The sequence below is a fragment of the Podarcis erhardii genome (genome assembly GCF_964252035.2).
Source record: "Podarcis erhardii genome assembly, chromosome: 3".
Lineage (NCBI taxonomy): Eukaryota > Metazoa > Chordata > Lepidosauria > Squamata > Lacertidae > Podarcis > Podarcis erhardii.
In genome coordinates, this window is record NC_138507.1 from 51,616,570 (window position 1) to 51,638,388 (window position 21,819).

Here is a 21,819-nt window from a genome sequence, read left to right on the forward strand (position 1 = left end):
CAGCAGCAGCTGCGGGCTGCAAGGAAAGCTTTGGCAGAGTCTCAGACTGAGAATAAAAGGCTGAAGCAACAGCTAGACAAACAGGTATGTAACCAAACTCTGCTGTAATACTGTCTATACAGCAAATCAAATTACTTTCTCTCACTCGCATTGACTTCAGTGCTGAAGCTATGAGAGGGGCAATGAGAGATAGTTTTGGGGTGTAATGTTCTGCACTCCCTCCATAGAAGACTTTAGGTGTATATAGGTGTAAAATAAACCATATATCTTAAAATGCTACTGCCTTCACTGTGTCTGACCCCCAATGGAAACATGAGCCTGGGTGAGCGCCTGGAACCCCTGGAATCTTGCCACTGCTTGGCAGAGAGTGGGGGTGGCACTGAACCTTTGTAATATTACTTATGCAGGAGGTGAAATGTGCACTATGTGATGTGTCTGCCCACACCAATTTAAGATTCCAGAGATGGATGTAATTTAGAAATTAAAACCCTATAAGTGAATAGCAGTGGCTTAGAGAGGATTTGCATAGCAGCTCCTTGTAGCTCCTTGTGAAGTTGGGGAACCATCTTACATACTGAGAAGCAGAATACTTGCCAAATGTGTTGTTTCTTGAATCATTACTGCTGACAGCAAAGACAGAATGAATATATTACATTTTGCCTCTTCTCAGCAAAACTGTTCAAGATCATTATTCAACTGAAAATGAAAATACAAGGATCTGAAATGTGAAGATGCAAAGTGTCTCCGCATACTTCCAGTCCTCAGTACAGTTAACACAAGTTTTATAGTAATTAATATCTAACAGTGAAGGAGAGAGGGTTTTTTGATGGTGAAACCCTCACTTTGACCCTTCCAAAAGAAGTCAGATTGGTGCAAGTGTTAATAATAATAATAATAATAATAATAATAATAATAATAATAATAAAATTATTTATACCCCGCCCTCCCCAGCCAAGGCCGGGCTCAGAGCGGCTTACAAACAATAATAAAAACAAGATGAATGATTACAATAATGTGTCTGTATTTGCCCAGGCATTTAAATTTTGTTGTATTGGCTTAGCTTATTACAACATCCAAACTGCTCAGTAGTGAATCTTCCAAAGCAATTTACAACACAGATTAAATAATGTCATCATAACACACATTGTAGTTCTTATTCTGCAGAATTTCTGGTTTATATCTTTCCTCCATTGGACACTGTTTTAAACCAGAAATTCTGCAGAATAAGAACAACTTCACTGCCAATAAATATTATTTGAAATAAAATGGTCTTCACCTGCCTTCTAAATGCCAAGAATGATATCCAAGTAAGTCATACTTGAATAGACCTACTGAAATCAATGGGTCTACTCTGAGTATGATAGCATTGGATATCACCCATGTGTTCTCCTCCTGTGTTTTACAAATCTTATTGGTATTTTATGCAAAGGGACACATGCTACAGGAATTAGAACACAGGATGAACCAAGAAGTTCACAGAAAGCAGCAACTAGATCTAATTAAGACAGCAAACTTGGAAAAAATGCTGGAAAGCCTTGGAGAGAGAGAACTGAGATTGCAGTGTCTAACAGAAGAAACTGAAAGATCATCCAAGATAAGGCAGCTTCAGGGGGAAAAGGTTAAAAAAGAAATCCAACAGGTAAGTTTATAAATACATACTTTCAGTAGCTCATGTGCCTGTGGTTATATGTTCCAAGATGGGGGCTTAATATTGTAAACAGGTCATTGACAGTGGGCGATTTTTATACTTATCCACACCAAACCATCCCGCCCCCATCCCAAAAGGGTAAATCAAGGTTTAATGGTGGAAAAATGCAGACAGGCAACTAGACACCAATGATGTTGTGCAGACTGGGTGAAAAACCTGTATGCATGATCAGCGCTCATCCCACAATTAATACCCAAAGTTTCATAAATATTGCTTAACCAAGCAGCATCTGATATAATCATGCAGGTTCATTCAAAGTTTGCAACTTCCAATTCCTTCCTTCTCTTATGTATTTCATTTTCATAAATGGACAACAAAGATAGATTTGGAACTGTAATGTTCACTTAGAAAAATTTAGTATCTTTTTAGGTAAGAAGTCAGCTGTCCCAGGAACGCAGTTTAAAACTGGATGCTTTCCAGAGGATAAAAGAGCTGCAGCATCAGCTGTATGACTCAGAAGTTGCAACATCCCAGAGAAATTCCTCTGCAGGTATGGATGAATGTAGGTTGAATGATAGCTGGTTGCAAGAATATTGGTGTTCCATAGATTGTTTATTTCATGCCCTGCTGTATTTTGAAAATGTATTATACTTTACTTTGGTTGTTAAACAGTTAACAGTAAATGTGCTGGTTAATAGGTTATCAAATGTGAACCAAAGATGCAGACCTTGGACTTAGTTAGGTCAACATGCCCTCTCTCATATACCAGGAATAGATCAGCACAGCCAGAGACTTCTGAGTACAGACTCTGTTATCATCCCAGGCTGTGGCGGGGGAAGCAGGTGCCTACACTAAGCTGTTGCCAGATTTGCATGAGAAGAAATACATGCGCCCAGTGTGGCCTTGTAACTCCTATAAAGCCTCTCCTGGGGGGCAGGAAAGGCCTGGGAAGTGCAGTGGGAGTTGGAAACAGCCCAAATTCAGGCTGAGGCAGCTTGTGCAGGGAGATTTTTCAGGGTGCGTGCACACCTGGGAAGCTCCGTAAAGCCCAGTATTGTCTACTTTGTCTTACAGCAGCTCTCCACAATCTTAGGCAGAGGGACCTTCATATTACCTGGCTGCTTCTTTTAAAGAAATACCTAACGGGGGGATCTTCTGCATGCAGAGCTCATGCCCCCTCCCCTCAGTAAGTTAGGGAGTGCACTTTCACTTGCGCAAGTCTGGATACAACCCAATGAGGGCAGAGGTCCTAGATCCTGTCTCACACTTCAGCTAACAGCCGCTTTGAGCTAGGAGCTACTCATTAAGCTAAGCTGCTTAGTGTTAGTGTCAAGCCTGTATGGGAGGCAGCAGTACCAAGTTCTTTGGCAGGTTTGTAGCAATGAAGCAGCTACTTGTTGTCCTGTCAGTATATTCTTGCAAGATTGCAATAAATGTGGATGGTGGTATGAGCACATAAGGATGGGATAAATTCCTCAGCCAGTTTGACTATTCACTTAACCACCCCAGCTGTCATATTACATTGTGTTTGATAACTGAGCCAAAGCTCCAAGTAGATCCAATTTGTTAATCTATTTAAAAGATGCTAAACTGAATTTGAAAGCTGATCAGATTACTGCTCTCCACCTCTAAACCTTAAGCAATAGCATTAAATGAATACTTTTTGAACAGGCACACAACTGAGACATAGTGTATTGGCCATGTCTTCTACCTTTAATTGTTTCAAAGGTGTCTTATCTTACTATATATATATAATAAAATTGTAGAGTGTTGCCACTGTTTCAGAGACCACAGAGAATGTGGTCCGACACCCAAATGATGCTTCAGCATGACTGTATTGTTTGGAAGTGTGGGGGTGTGTGGTCTCAGTGGTGGGCCACCATGGGCATAGAAAAGGCAGGAAAACTGGCTGTATTGCCTTAGCTTTCACCTCATAGTGGTGTTGGTGCTTGTCTTGAGATGCCATACGATATACATAAAAACATAAAGTAGGTAGCCAAAGCCAACTGTTTAATGGAGGAAAGTGCTTCAGAAAACTGCTCTCTGAAGTGTCTCCCCACCCTACTTAAAAGGTGATGGGGCTTGGATCAAGCTGTGAGAGGACAGGCAAGGTGTAAAGGGAAGAGGGTTGCCAAGTGGAGCTAGCAAGGGCAGTTTAAATGAACTTGTACATGTTTCATTTTGGGTAAAGGAAAGCAACAGACATTATAAAAATACTCTAACAGACGTCGTTAACTTTTAAAACTTTGTGCTTTGTATGGATTCTTCTCACAGATTATCTAACTCATGTCCTTGGCTTTCACAGCTGTAAGAAGAAAGTCTGCTAATACTTCACACAGTGCCAGCAGTATAAATCACTCACTTTCAGGTAAAAAGGAATCGTACTACTAGCATCAGCTGTTTTACGATGCTTTCTTCTACTTCTTTCTGTAAATTTCATCCAAAGTTCCCAGGGCAGTTCACAATATAATAATGCAAACAAAAATACCTCCCCCCCCCAACATTATTTCTTAGAAAGCCTCTCTCTCAACTCACCTTAAGTCCACATTTCCTTAAGCTAGTCCTTTTCAGTGTCAACCTAGACATAAAGTTAAAGATGTAAGATGTGTACTTTTCCGGTTTCGAAATAGCAGCCATGAGTCTCTGGGCCTATGCAGGGTGGTGAGGGAGAGTTTGATGCCCTCTTCCACTGTGGAAGTCCTGCAACATGAACTGTTTCTCAGAAGTCTTTGCATTTAAAGGGAGACAACCATTCGGGACAAATGGAAGAAATCCTTGAAATGCAAATAGCAGCTTCAGAGTCTTTGGGGTGGTGTGCACAGTGACGGAGAGAAAACGTTCCATTTCCCATCGCTCTGATCCTGAGGCTCATCAAGCTTCCATGTAGCAGCTTTTCACAAAAGAAATGAGCTCCCATTGCCCTAAGATAGTATACCATGTCCTAATTTGAAAACGGTTTCTTTAAAAATTGATACACAGAAGCCTGTTGCTAATATACACTACTACTAGATAAACCATGATTGTTATCAGACCATTTATTGGGATCGCATTGAAGATCATTCACATTTTAACTGTTAACCATTGACTGTGAGAATATTGTAGAAAAATGGAAATCTCTCCTTTACAAAACAATAGTGTCAACAGCATGTATTACCAAGGAATACAGTGTCAGCAGTGTTTGCACACAAAAGTATGTTCTAGAACAGTTCCACAAAGGCAGCACTTAAATGACATTATTTAAAATTATGTTCCAGGCATTTCAACATTCACGTTAACCAAGGACTTCAGGCATCAGCTTTTGGTTGCTGACTCTGTGGGTAGCAGCAATATAAAACCAGAAAAGATTCAGAGGCCCAAAACGGTGAGTAGTGAAGTATTTGGGGAGCAACATTAGTATGAATCTCTAATGCAAGACAGTGACGATTGGGTTGTAGACATGTTAAGGAAGCTATATTGAGGACTTGCTTTATAAAATAGTGATATTAGATTAACTCTTCATTCATGCTTCTCAGGGAATTCCTCCTGTACAATAAACTTTTGGCCCACAGCAGTTAAGAGAAGCCATCTTACCCCCCCCCAAATGAATGAAATTTTGACTATTCAAGGTGAAACAGATGAGAATTACAACAGTTTTTATTTATATTTAAAGGTACCTTGTGGGTGGAGAAATAGCGTGATAGATGTTCTCTTGCCAGCTCTCACAGAAAACTCTTCTATGTCACCTGTGCAGTTTTGTGGACAGAAGACATCTGAAAAATAAGCTTCTACTGCTTCTTTGAAGAGTTACCTGCTGGTTTGATTCCATGATAAAGTACAAAGCAGTCTTGCTTGAGAACTCTGGTCATGCTCAAAAATGGGATGTTTGCTTATAGTTATCCATAACTTTTAATAAGCCACTTTCCCACCAGATTCTCTACTGCCAAAAATCTGACGACGTGAGGTTATTAACTGGATGAAGCTAGCAGCAGATTCAGCACAGGCAACTGAAAGCCTTTATTCAAACAAATATATAAGGAATGCACTGTCACAATATTATGTGTTTATGGCAACAAGCTTATCTGGCTGGCCATGGTGCATTTGCATGACTTTGACTAAATTCTGCAAAGCAATTATGTAGCTGATTTGTGTTTTGTCATACTATGAAATAATTTTATAAAGCTACACCTGTATATTTCCCATTTTATTTTTGTCTTTGACAAAGAGCTTTAAATGAGAGATCTGCTGGATCACCCAACAATCCTCACCACTTGAAATTTACTTTGGCAAATGGAGAGGCCATGTACAACACACATTGCTTTTTATGGCCCAGAACAAGCTGGATTTTTTTTGGGAGGAGAAAAGATGGACAGACGAACAGAAACAGTTTAATAAATGATTTATTTTGGTTTTGTGATTAAGTAGTTTGCCTTTTCTTCCAATGAAGACAACACACATATGCAGTACAGTAATGTCTATAACATTCCATTCTAGATGCAACATACTTGCAGGTGTTAAATTTTAGGGAAATTTTGTATTAAGAGCTTGGAAGTCACAATTCACTGCCTTAAAAATCTATTTCACAGACAGGGGTGGTTAAAAAAACCCAAAACCCTATGCATATACTCCAAAAAGCAGACAGAAGCTGTGAAAATCTATTAGTTTACCTAATTTGTACGTAGTCAGGTTAATGTCACTACCAGAAAAATAACAACTGTCACTGATCTAGCTATAGAAGATAAGAGGGCTCACCCTCACAGTCTTAGCCAAGGTTTGGTAAGTTAGTGATAAAGCTTGGGTCTAGAAAATCAAATATGCCACTGCATGAAGATATTAGAAATGTCTTAAAGACCTGGTACACATCTATACCCCAACCAAGTAGAAAATGCAGACTTCCTGAAGAGTAGCAGTGAGACCTGAATTTCCTAAAGTCATTGGAAAAGAACAATTGCTGGCAATAGGGCAAGACTAGTGACTAAAATTCCTCTCCCCACATTCCTTCAACAGACATGTAGCTGACAGTAATAAAATTTAAGGCACTTGAAAGATTCATAATGTTAACATCAGCACAGAATACATGACTGTTTAGTGGTGTTTTAAACAGCACTTACTCTTGGCTCAGTAATAAAATTGGCTCAAATTTCAATTCTGGAACTGCAAGTTGCACTGTTAGTCTTGAAATCTTCTGCTACAAGTTTACAAGACGTAGCCATTCAAGAGCCAGTAAGGAAGCAACACTAACTAGAAATAATTTCTAAATCTCACCACTAAGCATAAGCTTATTACAGCTTTAGAGTGCAAAGAGGCTTTTTTTAAACTGTCACTGTTTAGAAGTGCATTTATTTATGCTTAAAGTTTAGAATATATTCAGATATTTTATCTAAATTTATGAAGCTAAAAGAGATGGGGAATTATGTTAAACAATGGACTATATAGCTTAAGGCCATTAAATACCACCTACTACAGATGTGTTGCTTGCTGAAAATTGGCTGATCAATTTACCATTTCATACACCTGAGCTGATTGTCTTTTAGGAGTGCAGTTGCCTGAAAGTTACAGTACTGTTTGCTAAGTATTATTATGAATAGACTTTCTATGCAACATTATTGAAGTGAATACTATTAGCTACAAGGGTTAGAGAAGTTGAGCAATTAAAATGCAGTAAAATTTTGCAATAAGCCATAAACCCAGACTTATCATCAGCAGCTTAAAATCAAGCAAGCAATAGAGCTAATCCAAAAGCATCACTTAACGTTGCATTTCTAGCATTTAAACTATGCTTGCCATATAACCTGCAAAACAAGGATTAGCAGTCTATTTTGACAATTATCAAAAACTTACATAGCTCCAAGTGCTCGGGCTGCCTACTTCCACCATGACTATCTGTGTTTTATGAAACTAAGGAAGGAAACTGCATTGATATAAGAGCAAATATTCTCTCAAATCCATACAGAATTATGGTAGGTTTGTAATATCCACGAATTGCAATCACAAAAGGTGTCTACTGAAACTACTGCTCTGAAATGTAAAGCATGTCAATAGAACTTTCCAAGGCAAGTGTTTTGAAGGCTAGAGACACATGGCTTTAGGAACAGTATATGGAGATTGCTTACACTGTTTTCTTTCCACATCTGTCTTCACAAAAACTTATATAAAGACAAGTATATATAAATAATGCCCAAGTTCATGCGTCTACTAGAATGAAATTGCTGCAAGTGGAATGACATTCACTGTACCTCAAATAAATAAAATGGCACAAACGTTTCAGTTTGCAGCCTACTCATTAAGGCACTGGTCTTTCTTCCTTATGCACCAAGGAACTAGCATTCTTTGACTATCATTCTTCCTATGGCTGCTTACACTTACATTAGAAAACAATTATCCTTCTGACACCAAGTATAGAAAAATATGGGCTTCCATAATCCTTAAGGAAAAAAACATAGTTCTAGAAATTTGCCCCAATCTCCTAGCAGTACACTATAAAAAGCCAGTTTTCACACACATAGTGTTTTATGCCAAGTCACCAGAAATTCACATTTTAATAGTAATAATAATAATTATAATAATAATGTAGGGGGCACTGCATTTAAGGCTAACTTATCAATTGCAATCATAAAGTTATCTATCAAGAACACTGCTGCCAATGAATACAGTTACAATTAAAGTCTACATTTGGCATGTCAGATAAAAGAAACGGTTTCACAGCAGCAGCCACTAAAGAAATTTCAGACAGCCAATGAGGATTCATGCACAATATTGCAAGTATTCTTGCAGAGCAAAACATGATTCATACAACCTTCTTCCAAGCATGTTGCAGAAACATTTTCTTTTTTAAAAAAAGTCTTGAAGAATAAGAGTATTTTGAATTGCTGTCTTCTATAAGGAATAAAGATATTTTGGTGCAGCTAGCCACAAATGTTGACTTTGTAAAGTCCACTTAAAAGCAACGTATTCTAGAGAGTATGATAGTTTTGTTCTTTGGACTTGCAAAATTTGTAGAGAAAGAATATTACTGCTTGCAGTCCCAGCACTAGGACGATACCACCAATGAAACTGGCAGCATCAAAGGTGGATTTGTGTGGAGATGGTTTGGAAGTTGGTTGGGGAGAAGCTGAGCCTGTCAAATGAAAGAAGTAGAGTTACTAGTGATAGGCTGTGCAAATTTAGAAAGCTACTCTTTAATGCATGGATCACTACCGAGCACCAGGTTGGTGGCCCTAATGTCTTGGATTCCTACCACTTGGATCCCCCCCACCAAAAATAATAATATTTTGGATTATTATTTTTAAACAAGAGTGCACATGATTGAGAGCTATATGTATGTGCATGCGAGAGAGATGCTAATGTCTCTGTGACATGACTGATTTTAATCTTGCTATAAATCAAATATTACCTGGTGTAGAAGTTGTGTTGCTAGCAGCAGGTGTAACTATTGTACTATTAGAAGCAGTAGGTCTGGCAGAAGTAGGTTTGGCTGGTGCAGTTGCGTTATGTGTAGGACCTGTTTCAAAGAAAATACCACATCTTGGAACCAGCTTTAAATAACTATTTTAATCTTACAAGTTGAGCAAATGATTGCAGAACAAATGCACTGATAGATGCATTTCACAGTAATAATTATAAATGAAAAATATTTATGCATGGATAGAAAAATTGGTAGTAGTTTTAAAAAGTCATTTCCTCCATTTTGAAGGCAATTTTTTCCCCAAATTATGAGATTACCGTATTTTTCGCTCTATAACACGCACCCGACCATAACACGCATGTAGTTTTTAGAGGAGGAAAATCCGTAGGCATGCCACCCATAGGCATTCCCTCCATAACACGCACAGACATTTCCCCTTACTTTCTAGGAGGAAAAATGTGAGTGTTATGGTGCAAAAAATACGGTATCTGAAATCTATACAAGAATCAAAGAAATTTCTATCTATTCAAGAATCAAAAATTAAACACATTAGGGAAAACATTTCTGAGGTTATGTAAGAAGCTACGTCCCCAACAAAGTGGAGAATTAACAAAACCAGACAAGTAGAAATCATTTAAGCACAGATCCCAGGAACCGCCTGCCATATATACAATAATGTTGATTCTTGACATTCCAGAAGAGAATGAAAGAAACATGGAAGTATGCATGTAGAGGAAGTGTACATGTAGTCACTCCCCTGTACATTCAAATTTTTTCTTGGCTAATTCTACTACATGCTCTTCACTAACATGAATTCTCAAGACAGGTTTTTCTCCCATCAATAAATTGTATCATCTACCTTAGTGATCAAAGACAATTCAGTAAAGGACAGGAAATTATCAGTATTCTGGCCTGCAACTCATAGTACTGGTATCTGAAGGAGCATCTCCACCCCCATCGTTCTACCCAGACACTGAGGTCCAGTGCCGAGGGCCTTTGGGCGGTTCCCTCACTGTGAGAAGCCAAGTTACAGGGAACCAAGCAGAGGGTCTTCTCGGTAGTGGCACCCGCCCTCCCACCAGATGTCAAAGAGAACAACTACCAGACTTTTAGACATCTAAAGGCAGCCCTGTTTAAGGACGCTTTTAATGTTTGATGCATTACTGTATTTTAATATTGTGTTGGAAGATGCCCAAAGTGGCTGGGGAAAGAGATGGGCAGAGTATAAATAATATACTACTACTACTACTTGCCTGTCCTTTATAGTGATTAAGCCATTTCAAGAAACTGGATAAAAACATGAGCTCTCATTTCTGATTTTCACAGAGTAATCCTGGAAACCTTATTACAGGTGAAACCTTTATACTTGTTTACTTATTAATGCACAAAAGTTTGTTACCTGGGGTAGAAGTGTTGGCTGTGGTAGGTGCAACTGTGGTAGGCTTAGGAGGAGCTAAAAAACACACAAAAGTATGAAGCAGAAAACAGAATATTTAAACACTGAGGCTACAATCTTAACCCCATTTACATGTGAATAAGCTCCATTGAATTCAATAGCTCTTAATTCCAAGGAGATGTGGATTATGCTATAAGAGGTACTAATATTATCAATAGCCACCTCTGCTCCCAAGATACATCTGAGGCTGTGATGGAGAACAGATCATACAATTACAATTGTAACTGGCCCCAGCGGCGTAGCGTGGGTTATCAGCACCCGGGGCAAGGCAAGTAATTTGCGCCCCCCAACCCGGGGCAAGGCAAATAATTTGCGCCCCCTAACCCGGGGCAAGGCAAGTACAGTAATTTACTCTCCCAAGCAGCAGCAGCAGCGAGGCTTCTCTCCTTAATTGATTCCCCCTCCACACCGCGTCGTTTCCTGGCTGCTCCCCCCCCCTTCCCCTCTCTCTCCTCCTCGCTCTGCTTGCCTTGCCCTGCCCTGCCTGAGGGCACCCTGAGGAGACTCCGCTCTCCTTTTTGACCAGGCGAGGTGGGAAAAAGGGGGGAAAGTCTCTTCCCGCCCCCTCGCCAGACTCCCTGCTCCGCTCGGCTCACTACCCAGGCGGCCAGTGGAAAGAGAGACGCAATTACCTCTCCCTCCGCTTCGCCAAGCTGTCAAAGCCCAGCAGCAGCGGCAACGGCAGCAGCAGGCGCAGCCAGACCCCCGCGAGCCAGCCAGCCCGCCCGCCCGCCCGGCTTCCTCTCCTTTTTTTGCCAGCGGCAGAAGGCTTTGCTCTCCCCCTTCTGCGACCTCCTCGCCAAGCCGAGCGAGCGCGGGCTCCCTAACCAGTGGATTTTAGTAGGGGCAGAGAGCTGCTAGTGCGAGTGCGCCCCTGCCCAAGTTGCGCCCGGTGCGGCCGGCACCCCTGGCACCCCCCACGCTACGCCACTGACTGGCCCCAAACGTTGACTTTCACCCTTCAGCTTACATTTTACTGTGGTGAATTCTTCTGAGATTAGGTACCCACCCATAAATTATTTTCTGCACATACTACTGCACAATCACATGCAGGTGGATTCAGGTAGGTAGCCGTGTTGGTCTGACACTGTCTGTCTGTCTGTCTGTCTGTCTACCTTTCTATATTGTCCAGTAGCACCTTAGAGACCAACCAAGTTTGCATGCACACGAAAGCTTATACCAAGAACAAACTTGGTTGGTCTCTAAGGTGCTACTGGACAATTTTTTTATATATGCAGGTGGATGTTAAACAATTACCTTCCCATGTTGCAAATGCAAAATGTGAAAAAACTGCAAAGGGGTTTTAAGGCGTATCTTCTGATGGCCAGGCACTCATTAAGAATTCACACTAACAGTACAATAATATACATGTCTACTTCACAATTAAGTCTCTTTGTGTATAATGGGCCTTACTACAACCTAAGCTTTGGTTTATGAATGGCATCAAGTGGGCAAAGGGTTTTGTGTCTTAAACTACTGTATCTCCATGATCAGGACCAGCAGAACATCACTGACTTCCCCTGGTAAACATGAAGCGGGACGCTGGGAAGAAACAATGACTGTGCCTTGTCAACCAAAGAATTCTCTCAATATTTAAAGTGTGCCCACTGGTCTTAAAAACAGCGGCTCTAGCTACACGTGGCATCCTACTATGGTGGGGCAAATATTTAAAAATAGATGTTTCACTAGCAAATTAATATCCCTCAGATACAGCCCATCCTAAAAAACAAAGAAAGCACCAAGCCTATACCTAAAGTGATGCAATTATTCACTTTCATCGTGGCTCAGTTAAAAGGTCCTCACCTGTGGTACAGTAATAGCACATGCTTTGCATGCAAAAGGTCCCTTTTGAATCCCTAGCACCTTCAGTTAAAGCTGTAAAAGAATCCTTTCTGAAACCCTAAGAGTCACAGCCAGTCAGTGAACAATCCTGAGCTAGATAGATCAATGGTATGACTCAATAAAACGCAGGATCCAATGTTTCCAAACGCCTCCTATTTGGATAGACATATGACATCAATTCGCTATTGCACACTCACCACTACCTGAAGCAGTAGATAGCCATGTTATCCATGAGAATCTACTTGTAGTGGAATGAAAGAGAAAGGGTGAACTACTACAGCACTCACTGTTTTGACAGCTGTCCAGTTCTTGCAATAGACAAGAACTGCTCAATATTGTTGGTGGCATGCAATAGTTACTCCTGTCTGAAGATATTCCCATACAACCTAAGTGAAATTACACCTCCCCAACTGTTTTACCGTAGGGACAGAAAATAGCTTCTGCTATCCGTTCAAGTTCTAATTATTCAATACTGGTGGGGGAATAATTAAATAAAAGGTAATTTGCCAGATTACATCCAAGAAACCCATGTTTAAAAACCTCTACACCTCCTACCCTGCTCTTCCACTGGGCCTTTTACCTAACTTCTTCCATTGTCCTAGGTGTGGCAGATCTGTGCAGCAGCAATAATAACCTCTCCTGTGGCCTTGGGTCAGGGATCATCAACATTTATGGAGCAGTGAGTCCCACACACGTATGTTCTACCAGCAATACAGCTTGAAAAAGGTGTTTTAGCTTCCATCCCCGCCCCACCTAATTTAGGAGTGGGGAAACGGATCTTCCTGGAATGTGCAGCTAGAGAGGAAAGGCTTTAATTTCCCTCCCCAGCAACATTCTCCAGGATGATCATCCACATATATTCCCACAATAATGAGGCTTGAGAAAAGCTTTCTATTAAGACAAAATTTTGAAATCTAATTATGGTGGAGAAGGGGTAATATACCCAATAGAAGAGGAAATGGGGATGCTGTGGAAGTCAATGAAGGTTTCATTGGATGTATGTGCGCCTGCAAGTGCTGCACTGACAACCCCAGCTTTGGAGACTTTAACATTCCCAACTGCATGGATCCTAAACAACGAATTGGTTTTACATCACAAGTGTAGTAGTAAATATTTACCTGAACAAGTTCCATTTCTAGAAGTAGACGTACAGTTATCACTTTCCGTTGCATTTGTACAGTAGGACAAAGAATCTTACAGAAAAAGAATATTGAGGAAGAATTCTCAGTTTAGTTTTCCAAGAGTGAAACATTCAATGCAATACTTTGGCTACAAGTTTTCATTAGAAACATTTATCTTCATTGTCCTAGAAAAGCTATACAGCTGCTAAATTAGCTTCACTTGTGGTGCTCGTTACATTAACATTTAGCAGAGGTGTTATTTTAGCACAGAGCAGTTAACTAACCAATATACTGAGAGTTCCAGAACTCTGGAAAATTAAGAAGCGTCACAAAGATTATGTTTGTCTCTTAATCTCTGAAAAGCTCCACAATACAATTCTGCGCCTGGTCAAAAATTCTATACATAAGGGCACTGGTTTCACTAAAAATACACATGTAGGTAAAATCTGTATACACAGTGGAACTTATTTTCGTAAGCTACGGTGTAAAGTTAGTGCACTGCTACTTGGAAAACTTGGGGGAAACCCTGTTTACTTACACACAACCCTATACATATATATAACAGGGCCTATAAGTAACCAAATGTTTCAAGACCTTAGATTTTCACAGGCCGGCAAGAGGTGGACCTACTAGTCAAACCTCAGTTGTCGAACGTAATTTGTTCCGGAAGCCTGTTCAGCTTCTGAAACGTTCAGCAACAGAGGCACAGCTTCTGATTGGTTGCAATAGCTTCCTGCACTCAAGTGGAAGCATTGTTGGATGTTCAGGTTCCGAAAAATGTTCGAAAACCAGAGTATTTACTTCCGGGTTTTCAGCATTCGGGAGCCAAAACATTTGCAAACAGAGCCGTTTGGGAACCGAGATTTGACTGTATTTCACCAAGCAGAGTATACCCACACCAAAGAAAAACCAGAAGCTGAGAAATGAGCTGGTCAGTATGTAAAAGTCAAAAGAAATTTATCATGCTCCTGCTTCTTGGTCCTCATTGACCCCTTAGGGCAGGGGTCAGCAAACTTTTTTCGCAGGGAGCTGGTCCACTGTCCCTCAGACCTTGTGGGGGGCTGGACTATATTTTTTTTGGGGGGGGGGAAATCCCCCCCGATTCTCCCCTCCCCTCTCCACAGCACCGGACGAGCCCTTGTGGCTGCTTACCTGTGCCCTGCAAGCGGCAGAAACTGGCAGCAGCAGAGAGACAATAAGTGGTGTGAAAGGGCTGGCTCCGGAGAGGGGCTGCTTAAAATGGTGCTCAGCCAACAGCGGCTCAACAAAGCCCAGCCCCCTTCCTCTAGGCAGGAGAAGACCAGGAGGAGGGAGGGAGGAGGTGCCGCTGTGATGTGTGTGTTGGGGGGGGGAATGGCGCAGCCCAAACAATAAGAATTCCCACGCCGATTCCCAGACTGTCCGTGAGCCAGATCCAGTAGGCAATTGGGCTGGATCCGGCCCCTAGTTTGCCGACCCATGCCTTAGGGTTATAAGGTGCTGTAGGGCAGCAGTAGGAAAAGCCCCAATTGACAAAACCTTCCATTCAACTTTAAACAAACAGCAGCTGCCAGGTTCAAGTTTCAAGACCCAGCAGCCCTGTGCCTCCTCAACTCCCTGATATTTCAGCCTCAAACCCTCCTACTTTTCCCCACCTCATTTTTTCAACACCCATGGCTTTCTCTGGTTGCAGTTTTTTACTCCACTGTGTACTCTGCCCCATAGTGATAGTGTTGCTTGATCAGAAAATCTCCCTTCCCCAAATAAAAAGCCTGAACCCTAGCTTACAGCCCAAAGGACAAACTACACAGATATGCATCTTTTTCCTCAACTGAAGACAGCCTCTGAGTGTAGCAGTGTCAACAGAGGGTGGGCTTATTAGCATGCAGTTTGGCTCAAAAATGATAAGTCCAGGTTTCACACCTCAGTAAGGGCCAACCACTATTAAGCCAAAAAAAGCAAACATACTGAACTACTCTTAGGTATTACAATGCAAAATAATTCCATTTACCGTTGCAGAAAATCCAGGTGCAGTTTATTTCAGACTTGTCAGTACTGCTAATGCAGGAACTACAGTTGGTATGTTTTTCACAGCCAGCTAAAAAGGAAGAATGCATTTTTAAACAGTTGATAGATCACAATTTCAAAAGGTCACTACAAATTATGAACATTCTATGGCACCCCTGAGGTACAGAAGTGCGCTAAATGTGAATAAACAAAAGCACTATAAAGTAATTGTTTTTTATTTTCAAATGAAAAATTAACACCTGTAACCAAGGAGAAAGGACCCTAGACATTCATTTCTGGTTACTTCTAGTTGAGTTAGTTTTGCAGTGTGGACAACACAAAATATTCATTCAGTTTTTATGTAAACTTCCTGTCTTCCTTTACCATTTCTTCATTGCTGAACAGCCCAATTACCTCCATGGCTCCTTCTTATTTGTGTAAACAAATGTTTGTTACTTGTCTTAATGTTTTTAGCAATATGCTTCCTACATTTTTTGTTTGTTTAATTTACTGTATTTTAGCTTACCAAGTCTGTAATGTCCATCATTAATACAAACTGTAACTAATGTTTGTTCTTGGCTTACTGCTTATGGTTTGTCTAAGGGAGACAAACCATGAGTCTGATTTTGAATGTAGCAGTAAGTCAGGGTGGGTGGGACCCTCCAGACATTATCTCCCATCAGCCCCAGCTTGCATGGCAAATGGTCAGATTGATAGGAGGTGTACACTGGCAACATCTGTAGGGCAACGTGATTCACAATTAGAGCTGCATGCCATAGAAAATGATTGTTTATTGAATAATTATTTGAGGATGACCTAACTTTATAGAAAACCAGAAGGCTAGCTTTTTGGCTCCTATGTGTTGGTGGTGGTGGTCTGCAACAGCACCAATAAATGGAGGCTACTTTTTTTAAAAAAATAATTTTTATTAACCGGCCAATCAAATCAAATTAAATCACATCACATAAATTCCGAATTACAAAGCTGAATTTTAAATTTTGTTGGGAGGACCCATATTTCAAGATCCGAAGGCGGATTCTGATCATCTTCTTGCTACTGCGTTAATGTCCAAATCAATCCAAATCAGTCCAAACAGAGTTCATAATTCTATCCAGTCTTATCTTGCTGTTTCCACATCACATCTTGTTCATATTTTCTTTTTTCTTTATGATCTCTTCTGATAAGTCTCCTTAAGCCGATAAACACCAATAATAATCCTGTGTGAATTTTCCGTTCTTCCAATCCTCAAATCGAGATGGTTTCCATATATCATCACCTTCATAGATAACGGCGCTCTTTCCATCATTAATCTCGCAAAACTATCGCTCTTAAGTCCCACTGAGGAGTTTCACCCACAAAAAAAAAATATTTCTATTTCTCCTCTCAGACTTAAGTCCTCCGACAGAACTTCCCAATATGGCGACGGCATTTTTAACTGCGTCATTCCAAAGCTCTTATACATTCCACGCTCTTCTTAAAACATGCTTTGGTTCGAAAGTTTATCTCCACACAGCCTTAAATCCACAGCTTAAGTCCTTTAAACGACAATTCTGACTCGTGAGGGGGGGAATTCTTGTTTAATCACATAAGGAAAGAAAGGAAAGTTTTTTCCCCTCCCCCATCAGTCATTTGCCATACCGTATCTTGGCGTATCTTCTCATGTTTTATTCTTGTCTTGTTTTATCAGAGATCTCTTCTGTTAGCAGTCTTTACTCCCCCTCCTTCCTTGAGATATGTGCATTCCTTCATCCAAATTGTTTCTTTTGAAGTTCTTGCAGCTAGTGACGCGGATCAGGGACGGCGTCCAGGAGTGCCAGAATCCCACAGGAGGGCTTTGTGCCTAGTGCCCCCATCCCCACAAATTCGGGGGTGGTATAGGGCACAGCAGGCAAGGGCAGTCCCCCCCACCATCCTGGGGGGGGGGGTAGGGAGGCTAATTACTCCCATCATAGCCTCCAAATTACCTCGTGTGGGTCGGAGAGATGTTATTGTCAGCCATCTTCCGATGCGCCCCCTAGTGGCCCCCCTAAATGGCGGCTACTTCTGGCCTCACTACCTCTTGCTTGCAAGTGTCCTTTGACAAAAGGAGCAGTTCCGAGATGCTATATTATAGACCTTTCACAATGACAGTGATGGTAAGTCCTAAATTCCAAAGATTGTTATGAATGCTGTATTAGACCAATTATTTTAGCTTATCAGTGCCTAAAATACTACACTCTGCATTTGTACCAGACCTGAAATTGCTTTCCTCTTTTGAGATTTTTAGGGAAAGCAATTCATAAATGAAATAATAACACAAACTGCCTTCAGGCCTTTGCACATAGCTACAAATAGGTTTCAGTCACTGTGTTTAGGCACAGGAAGGAGCCCTGGTCAATGCTGACTGCCCTGGTAGCTATGTCTTACAAATCTTCCCTCCTATTTCCTAGCAATAGGCTTGGCCAGCTTTGCTTTAATTCCATTAAGCACATATACTGAAATGAGTTTGTGTGCCATGTTTTGGAAACAATTCTAGTTTTAATTTCATACTCCAATTGAAGCCCCACCAGTGCCAAGCAATATGTAAACTACTGCAACGAGATATCTGCTTTGAGAATTAAAGTATGACCTTTCCCCTCTTCTGAAAACTATTGCTAGTGGGCAAGGAAGGAGCTCGTAGAGTCCTGCATATAATCAACTATTTGAAGTTTTCCACTCTAGTTTTATGAGGAGAGCATAAACAGTGCAAAATACACTATAATATCAGAAGCCACACCTTTGAAAAGCTGTACTTTAGTAGCATACTGCATTAAATACATATTTATAAACGAGTTAATTATGTGCATTAATTATACAGAAGAACAATGATGTGTGAAATATTCCTCAAAGAAGGGCCTCCAGAGTGAACCTGCAAGCTAACATGCCAAAGATGAAGTATCCTAAAATGTTATCTAACTCAAAATAAGCAATTAGTAGTTTAAGATGAAATTCGTAGGAATAACTCCTTTGAATGCCCAAATTAAGAGTTCTAAGTCGATATTAGTAAATAAAACTATTTCATTCCTCCATTTCCACTTTATTTTCTCATTTAGTTAAATCAAAACAGGCTGAATGATACTAGCACCACCACCAACCACTTTCAACTGATAAACATTCTACAGAATTTGAAATGTGTTTGTGGGAGGGAGTTATTGGTTTGTTTTTATTATGTATTTTGTGTTCTCATTTTGTATTTTTATGTTGTGAACCCCCCATGACCTTCTGATGAAGGGCAGTATACAAATTTGATAGATAATAATGTGGGTTTATCTGTTAGAAGTATGCACAAGATATCTAGCATCAGTTCAGCCAACTCAGCTCTATGTCCTTCAGGTCCATTCTAGTCAAACCGTTTTCAATAGGTTTTAAAAGATGGGCTTGCATGCTATGTAATGTGTGAATAAGTGAGCAGAGGTGAATGTCAACAATTCAGAAAACTCCAGTGAGGTAATTTATTTTGGGGGAGAAAAAATCTAGACTCATCCTGTACAGGGAGCTGACAGAGAGGATAGGGCCTCTATGAGGCAGGTCAGAATGGCTTTTCTCAGGGTGGGAGGTGGGAGAATGTGTGAAGGTTAAGATAAAATGGTGACCAAGGGCTACATAGATTATAATTTTGTGTTTTATGAAGATTATCTTACTTTAATTTTGTCTTTAGTTTCTTTCTGTTTGATACATTCTTTCATTTTTCTCTTTACTTTAGTTTGGAATTTTATGGTATATTAGGTTGAAAACCTTTAATGCAGTTGATTAAAAGAAATCTAGAAGCAGCTGTTAAAACACATCAGCAGGGGAATCCTTGGAGGGTGGAAATCTTTTCCCTCAAGGCCTTCTCCCAACTTACTTGCCTCCATCAGTTGTGCAGTTGCAAAGACAAACAAATGAACACAGCTTTAAAATAAGAGAACCAAAGTACTTTTTTCTGTTTATAGCTTTCATCCTGTTAATTTAGACAAAACCTCTTATATACTGCCCAGTGCCATGAAAGTTGATGGTGCCATCGTAACAACCATGATGATATAAAGGCAAGGAGGAAAACAAATAAATACTTGTGTTATCTCCCTGAAAATAGAGGTCAGATTGCCGATTAGACGCTTGCAACCTCTCTCAAAATAGCTCCTACGCTGTAAAGAATTAGGGCTTTTGAACAATAAATCCTTGCACTTCATCCCTTGCGTTAACTCATAACTGATCGTGCGTCACTACAGGATAAATATACGAAGAGAGAGGGCAACGTTGCTGCATTGTCTCGGCTCGAAGGTTCGTAAACTTTTCAGAGGGGGAGGCGGAGCGCAGCGAACACGGAGGCAACACAATCCGAAACCAGACCGAGCAGGGCAGCTGCCAGTGGCCCTCCGCCGCCTTCATCCCCACCACCACACCCCACGGTTTCGTTTCTCTTACAAGCGACGAGAAGGCAACTCTCCTGAGCCTCAGGTCTGGCGGTGGGCGGACCCTTGCCCACGACCCGAGCTTCTCAACGCCGCGAATCCTGCCTCCCCGCATTCATTCTTCCTGCCTGCCGATGCCTCTCTCGGAGGGAAGAGAAGGGGACGCAGAAGCCGCCCCTGCCCCAATAAACTGGGGCTAGAGTCGCCCCTGACGCGGAAGAACCGCGATGCTTGAACTGAACTGCAGCCGCCGCGGGGCCATGTTCGCCCCTCAGCAGCTGCGGGCCATGTTTAACCATTTCAACCCCTCGGCCGTTTTCGGACCGAAATCAACTGTTTGCCACGTGGGGAGCGAGAGGGGGAGGGGAATTCCACGTTGGCGGGGGGGGGGTCTGCATGCCTTCAAAAGAATAAAGGGGGGGTCGGTGCCGGAGGTGCGCTCTGCCCCCCCCGCCTCGCCTCCGCCCCTTGGCAACCCGTAACAAGACCACCTCCCCCCTCTCTTCATTCCCTCCGCCCTCGGGGCTGCACTAGGAGCCCCGTCCAGCGCCGCTCCGTCAAGGCCAGGGCGGCTATCTGGCAGCCTTCGGGCCCCCTGTGTTCCCCCCGCTTCGCTTTCAAGGCTTCGCAGCGACGCAAGGAGCCTTTTCGCTCCCGATGCCCTGCGCCGCCCGCCCGCCCGCCCGCCCGCCCCGTCTCCTCACCTTCCTCCTCTTCGGCCGCGGCCAACGCGGACGTGAGGCAAGAGGCGACCACCAGCAGGAGCAGCGCCCAGCCTAGGGCAGCCCAGCGAAGGCGGCTGAAGCAGCTCATGGCGTCTCTCGGCGAGGTAAGCGAGGGGAAGCCCCACGAGGAAAGGAAGAAGAAACAACGACGGGAAAAGCGGCTCAGCCCTCAGCTCGCGCAACCCGCTCCGCTTCCCGGCCGGCCGAAGTCTGCAGTCATGTGACGCGGCCGTTGGGCGGCCCGCGCGAGCCGTTTGACGCGTGGGTTGAGGCAAGCGCCAGCGCGCGCGCGCGCTCTGTCCCTCTCTCTCTCTCTCTCAGCTCCCTGCGTAATAAGAGATGGTCTCGTCGACGCGTAAACCCCTTCAAGAAGCGCACACCCCCCCCCGCCTGCTGCAATGGAACGGCCTTCGAGGGAAAGAGCCGCTTCCTCGTCACGTGACCGAAACCTCGAATGGCGTGGAAAGATCCCGACGGAGCGGGCGTGGCTGCTTCGACGTCCGCTCGCTTGTCACTTGATGTCTCAATTCGTGCGAAAATTAGATCATGGGTTGCTTTGTAGACGCGGGTGTCGTTAAAAGATCAATATTGATCTTTGGAGTTGGGATCACTTAAAATAGCTTTGTGATAGGAGAAAAGCGATTAAATCTCAATGTGAAATTATTAACTGGTAGTTCTTGACCTTGGGCAGCGTCAGAAATACGCTTTGCGTTTAGCAAGCCGCAAAAACCAGACGGGCAGTAGTGATGGCAGGGCCTAAACTCCACTCAGTAGAATGAGCGGAAGCCCCGCTGCCCACCAAATACAGGCGAGCTGCACAATATCACCTAAAAGCAGAGACGTTGAAGACAATGCATTAAGTCCTGAGCCTAAAATTATTTTTATATTGGGTTACTTGCCCTTCGCTGCAAGGTCCCAGGGCGCGTCACAACAATGTAAAATATCTCGTTAAAAACAGACTAACAACCAAGGGTGAGGGATAATGACTGCCAGAGGACTTGAAGTCAATCTTTAACAGGAGAGCTGACTGGGCAGACTAAGAAACCAAGCAGTTTCTCTGATGTTCCAGTGTTGCATGTAGGTGCATGCTTTGTAATACAGTACTGCAATGCTTATATGCAGAGGATATCAAGGCACAAGGCTTGGGCTGCTCCTGGCGGCCACACATGATGGCCAGGTTCCTGTGCGACATTACCAGGAAGCCCTGGTCACACCAATTGGACCATGCAGTTCATCTGCTTAGGGCAGCAA

General features: G+C 42.2%; 1 protein-coding gene and 1 long non-coding RNA gene across 2 annotated transcripts; one reads left to right on the plus strand and one right to left on the minus strand.

Moving 5' to 3' along the window:
- The first annotated feature begins 4,899 nt into the window (after positions 1-4,899).
- Positions 4,900-6,045, plus strand: LOC309339362. The gene is made up of 2 exons (XR_014155239.1): positions 4,900-5,009; positions 5,298-6,045. It is a non-coding gene; the product is annotated as an uncharacterized lncRNA (long non-coding RNA).
- On the minus strand, positions 6,007-21,006 carry CD164 (CD164 molecule). The gene is made up of 6 exons (XM_081857483.1): positions 20,548-21,006; positions 15,439-15,525; positions 13,446-13,520; positions 10,429-10,482; positions 9,018-9,125; positions 6,007-8,741 (listed from the first exon to the last, which is right to left on the minus strand). Exons 1-6 carry the CDS (start codon positions 20,654-20,656, stop codon positions 8,578-8,580), a joined length of 597 nt encoding a protein of 198 aa, XP_081713609.1. The 5' UTR covers positions 20,657-21,006; the 3' UTR covers positions 6,007-8,577.
- Between the last annotated feature and the right edge of the window lie 813 nt (positions 21,007-21,819).

What these genes read in the sequence shown, in the direction of transcription:
- CD164 (XM_081857483.1), bottom strand. Translation starts at nt 20,656, where the DNA reads ATGAGCTGCTTCAGCCGCCTTCGCTGGGCTGCCCTAGGCTGGGCGCTG. An exon ending in CGCGGCCGAAGAGGAGGAAG is followed by an intron (nt 15,526 to 20,547) that starts GTGAGGAGACGG and finishes CTTCCTTTTTAG; the next exon opens with CTGGCTGTGAAAAACATACC. An exon ending in AGCCAACACTTCTACCCCAG is followed by an intron (nt 9,126 to 10,428) that starts GTAACAAACTTT and finishes TCTTTGAAACAG; the next exon opens with GTCCTACACATAACGCAACT.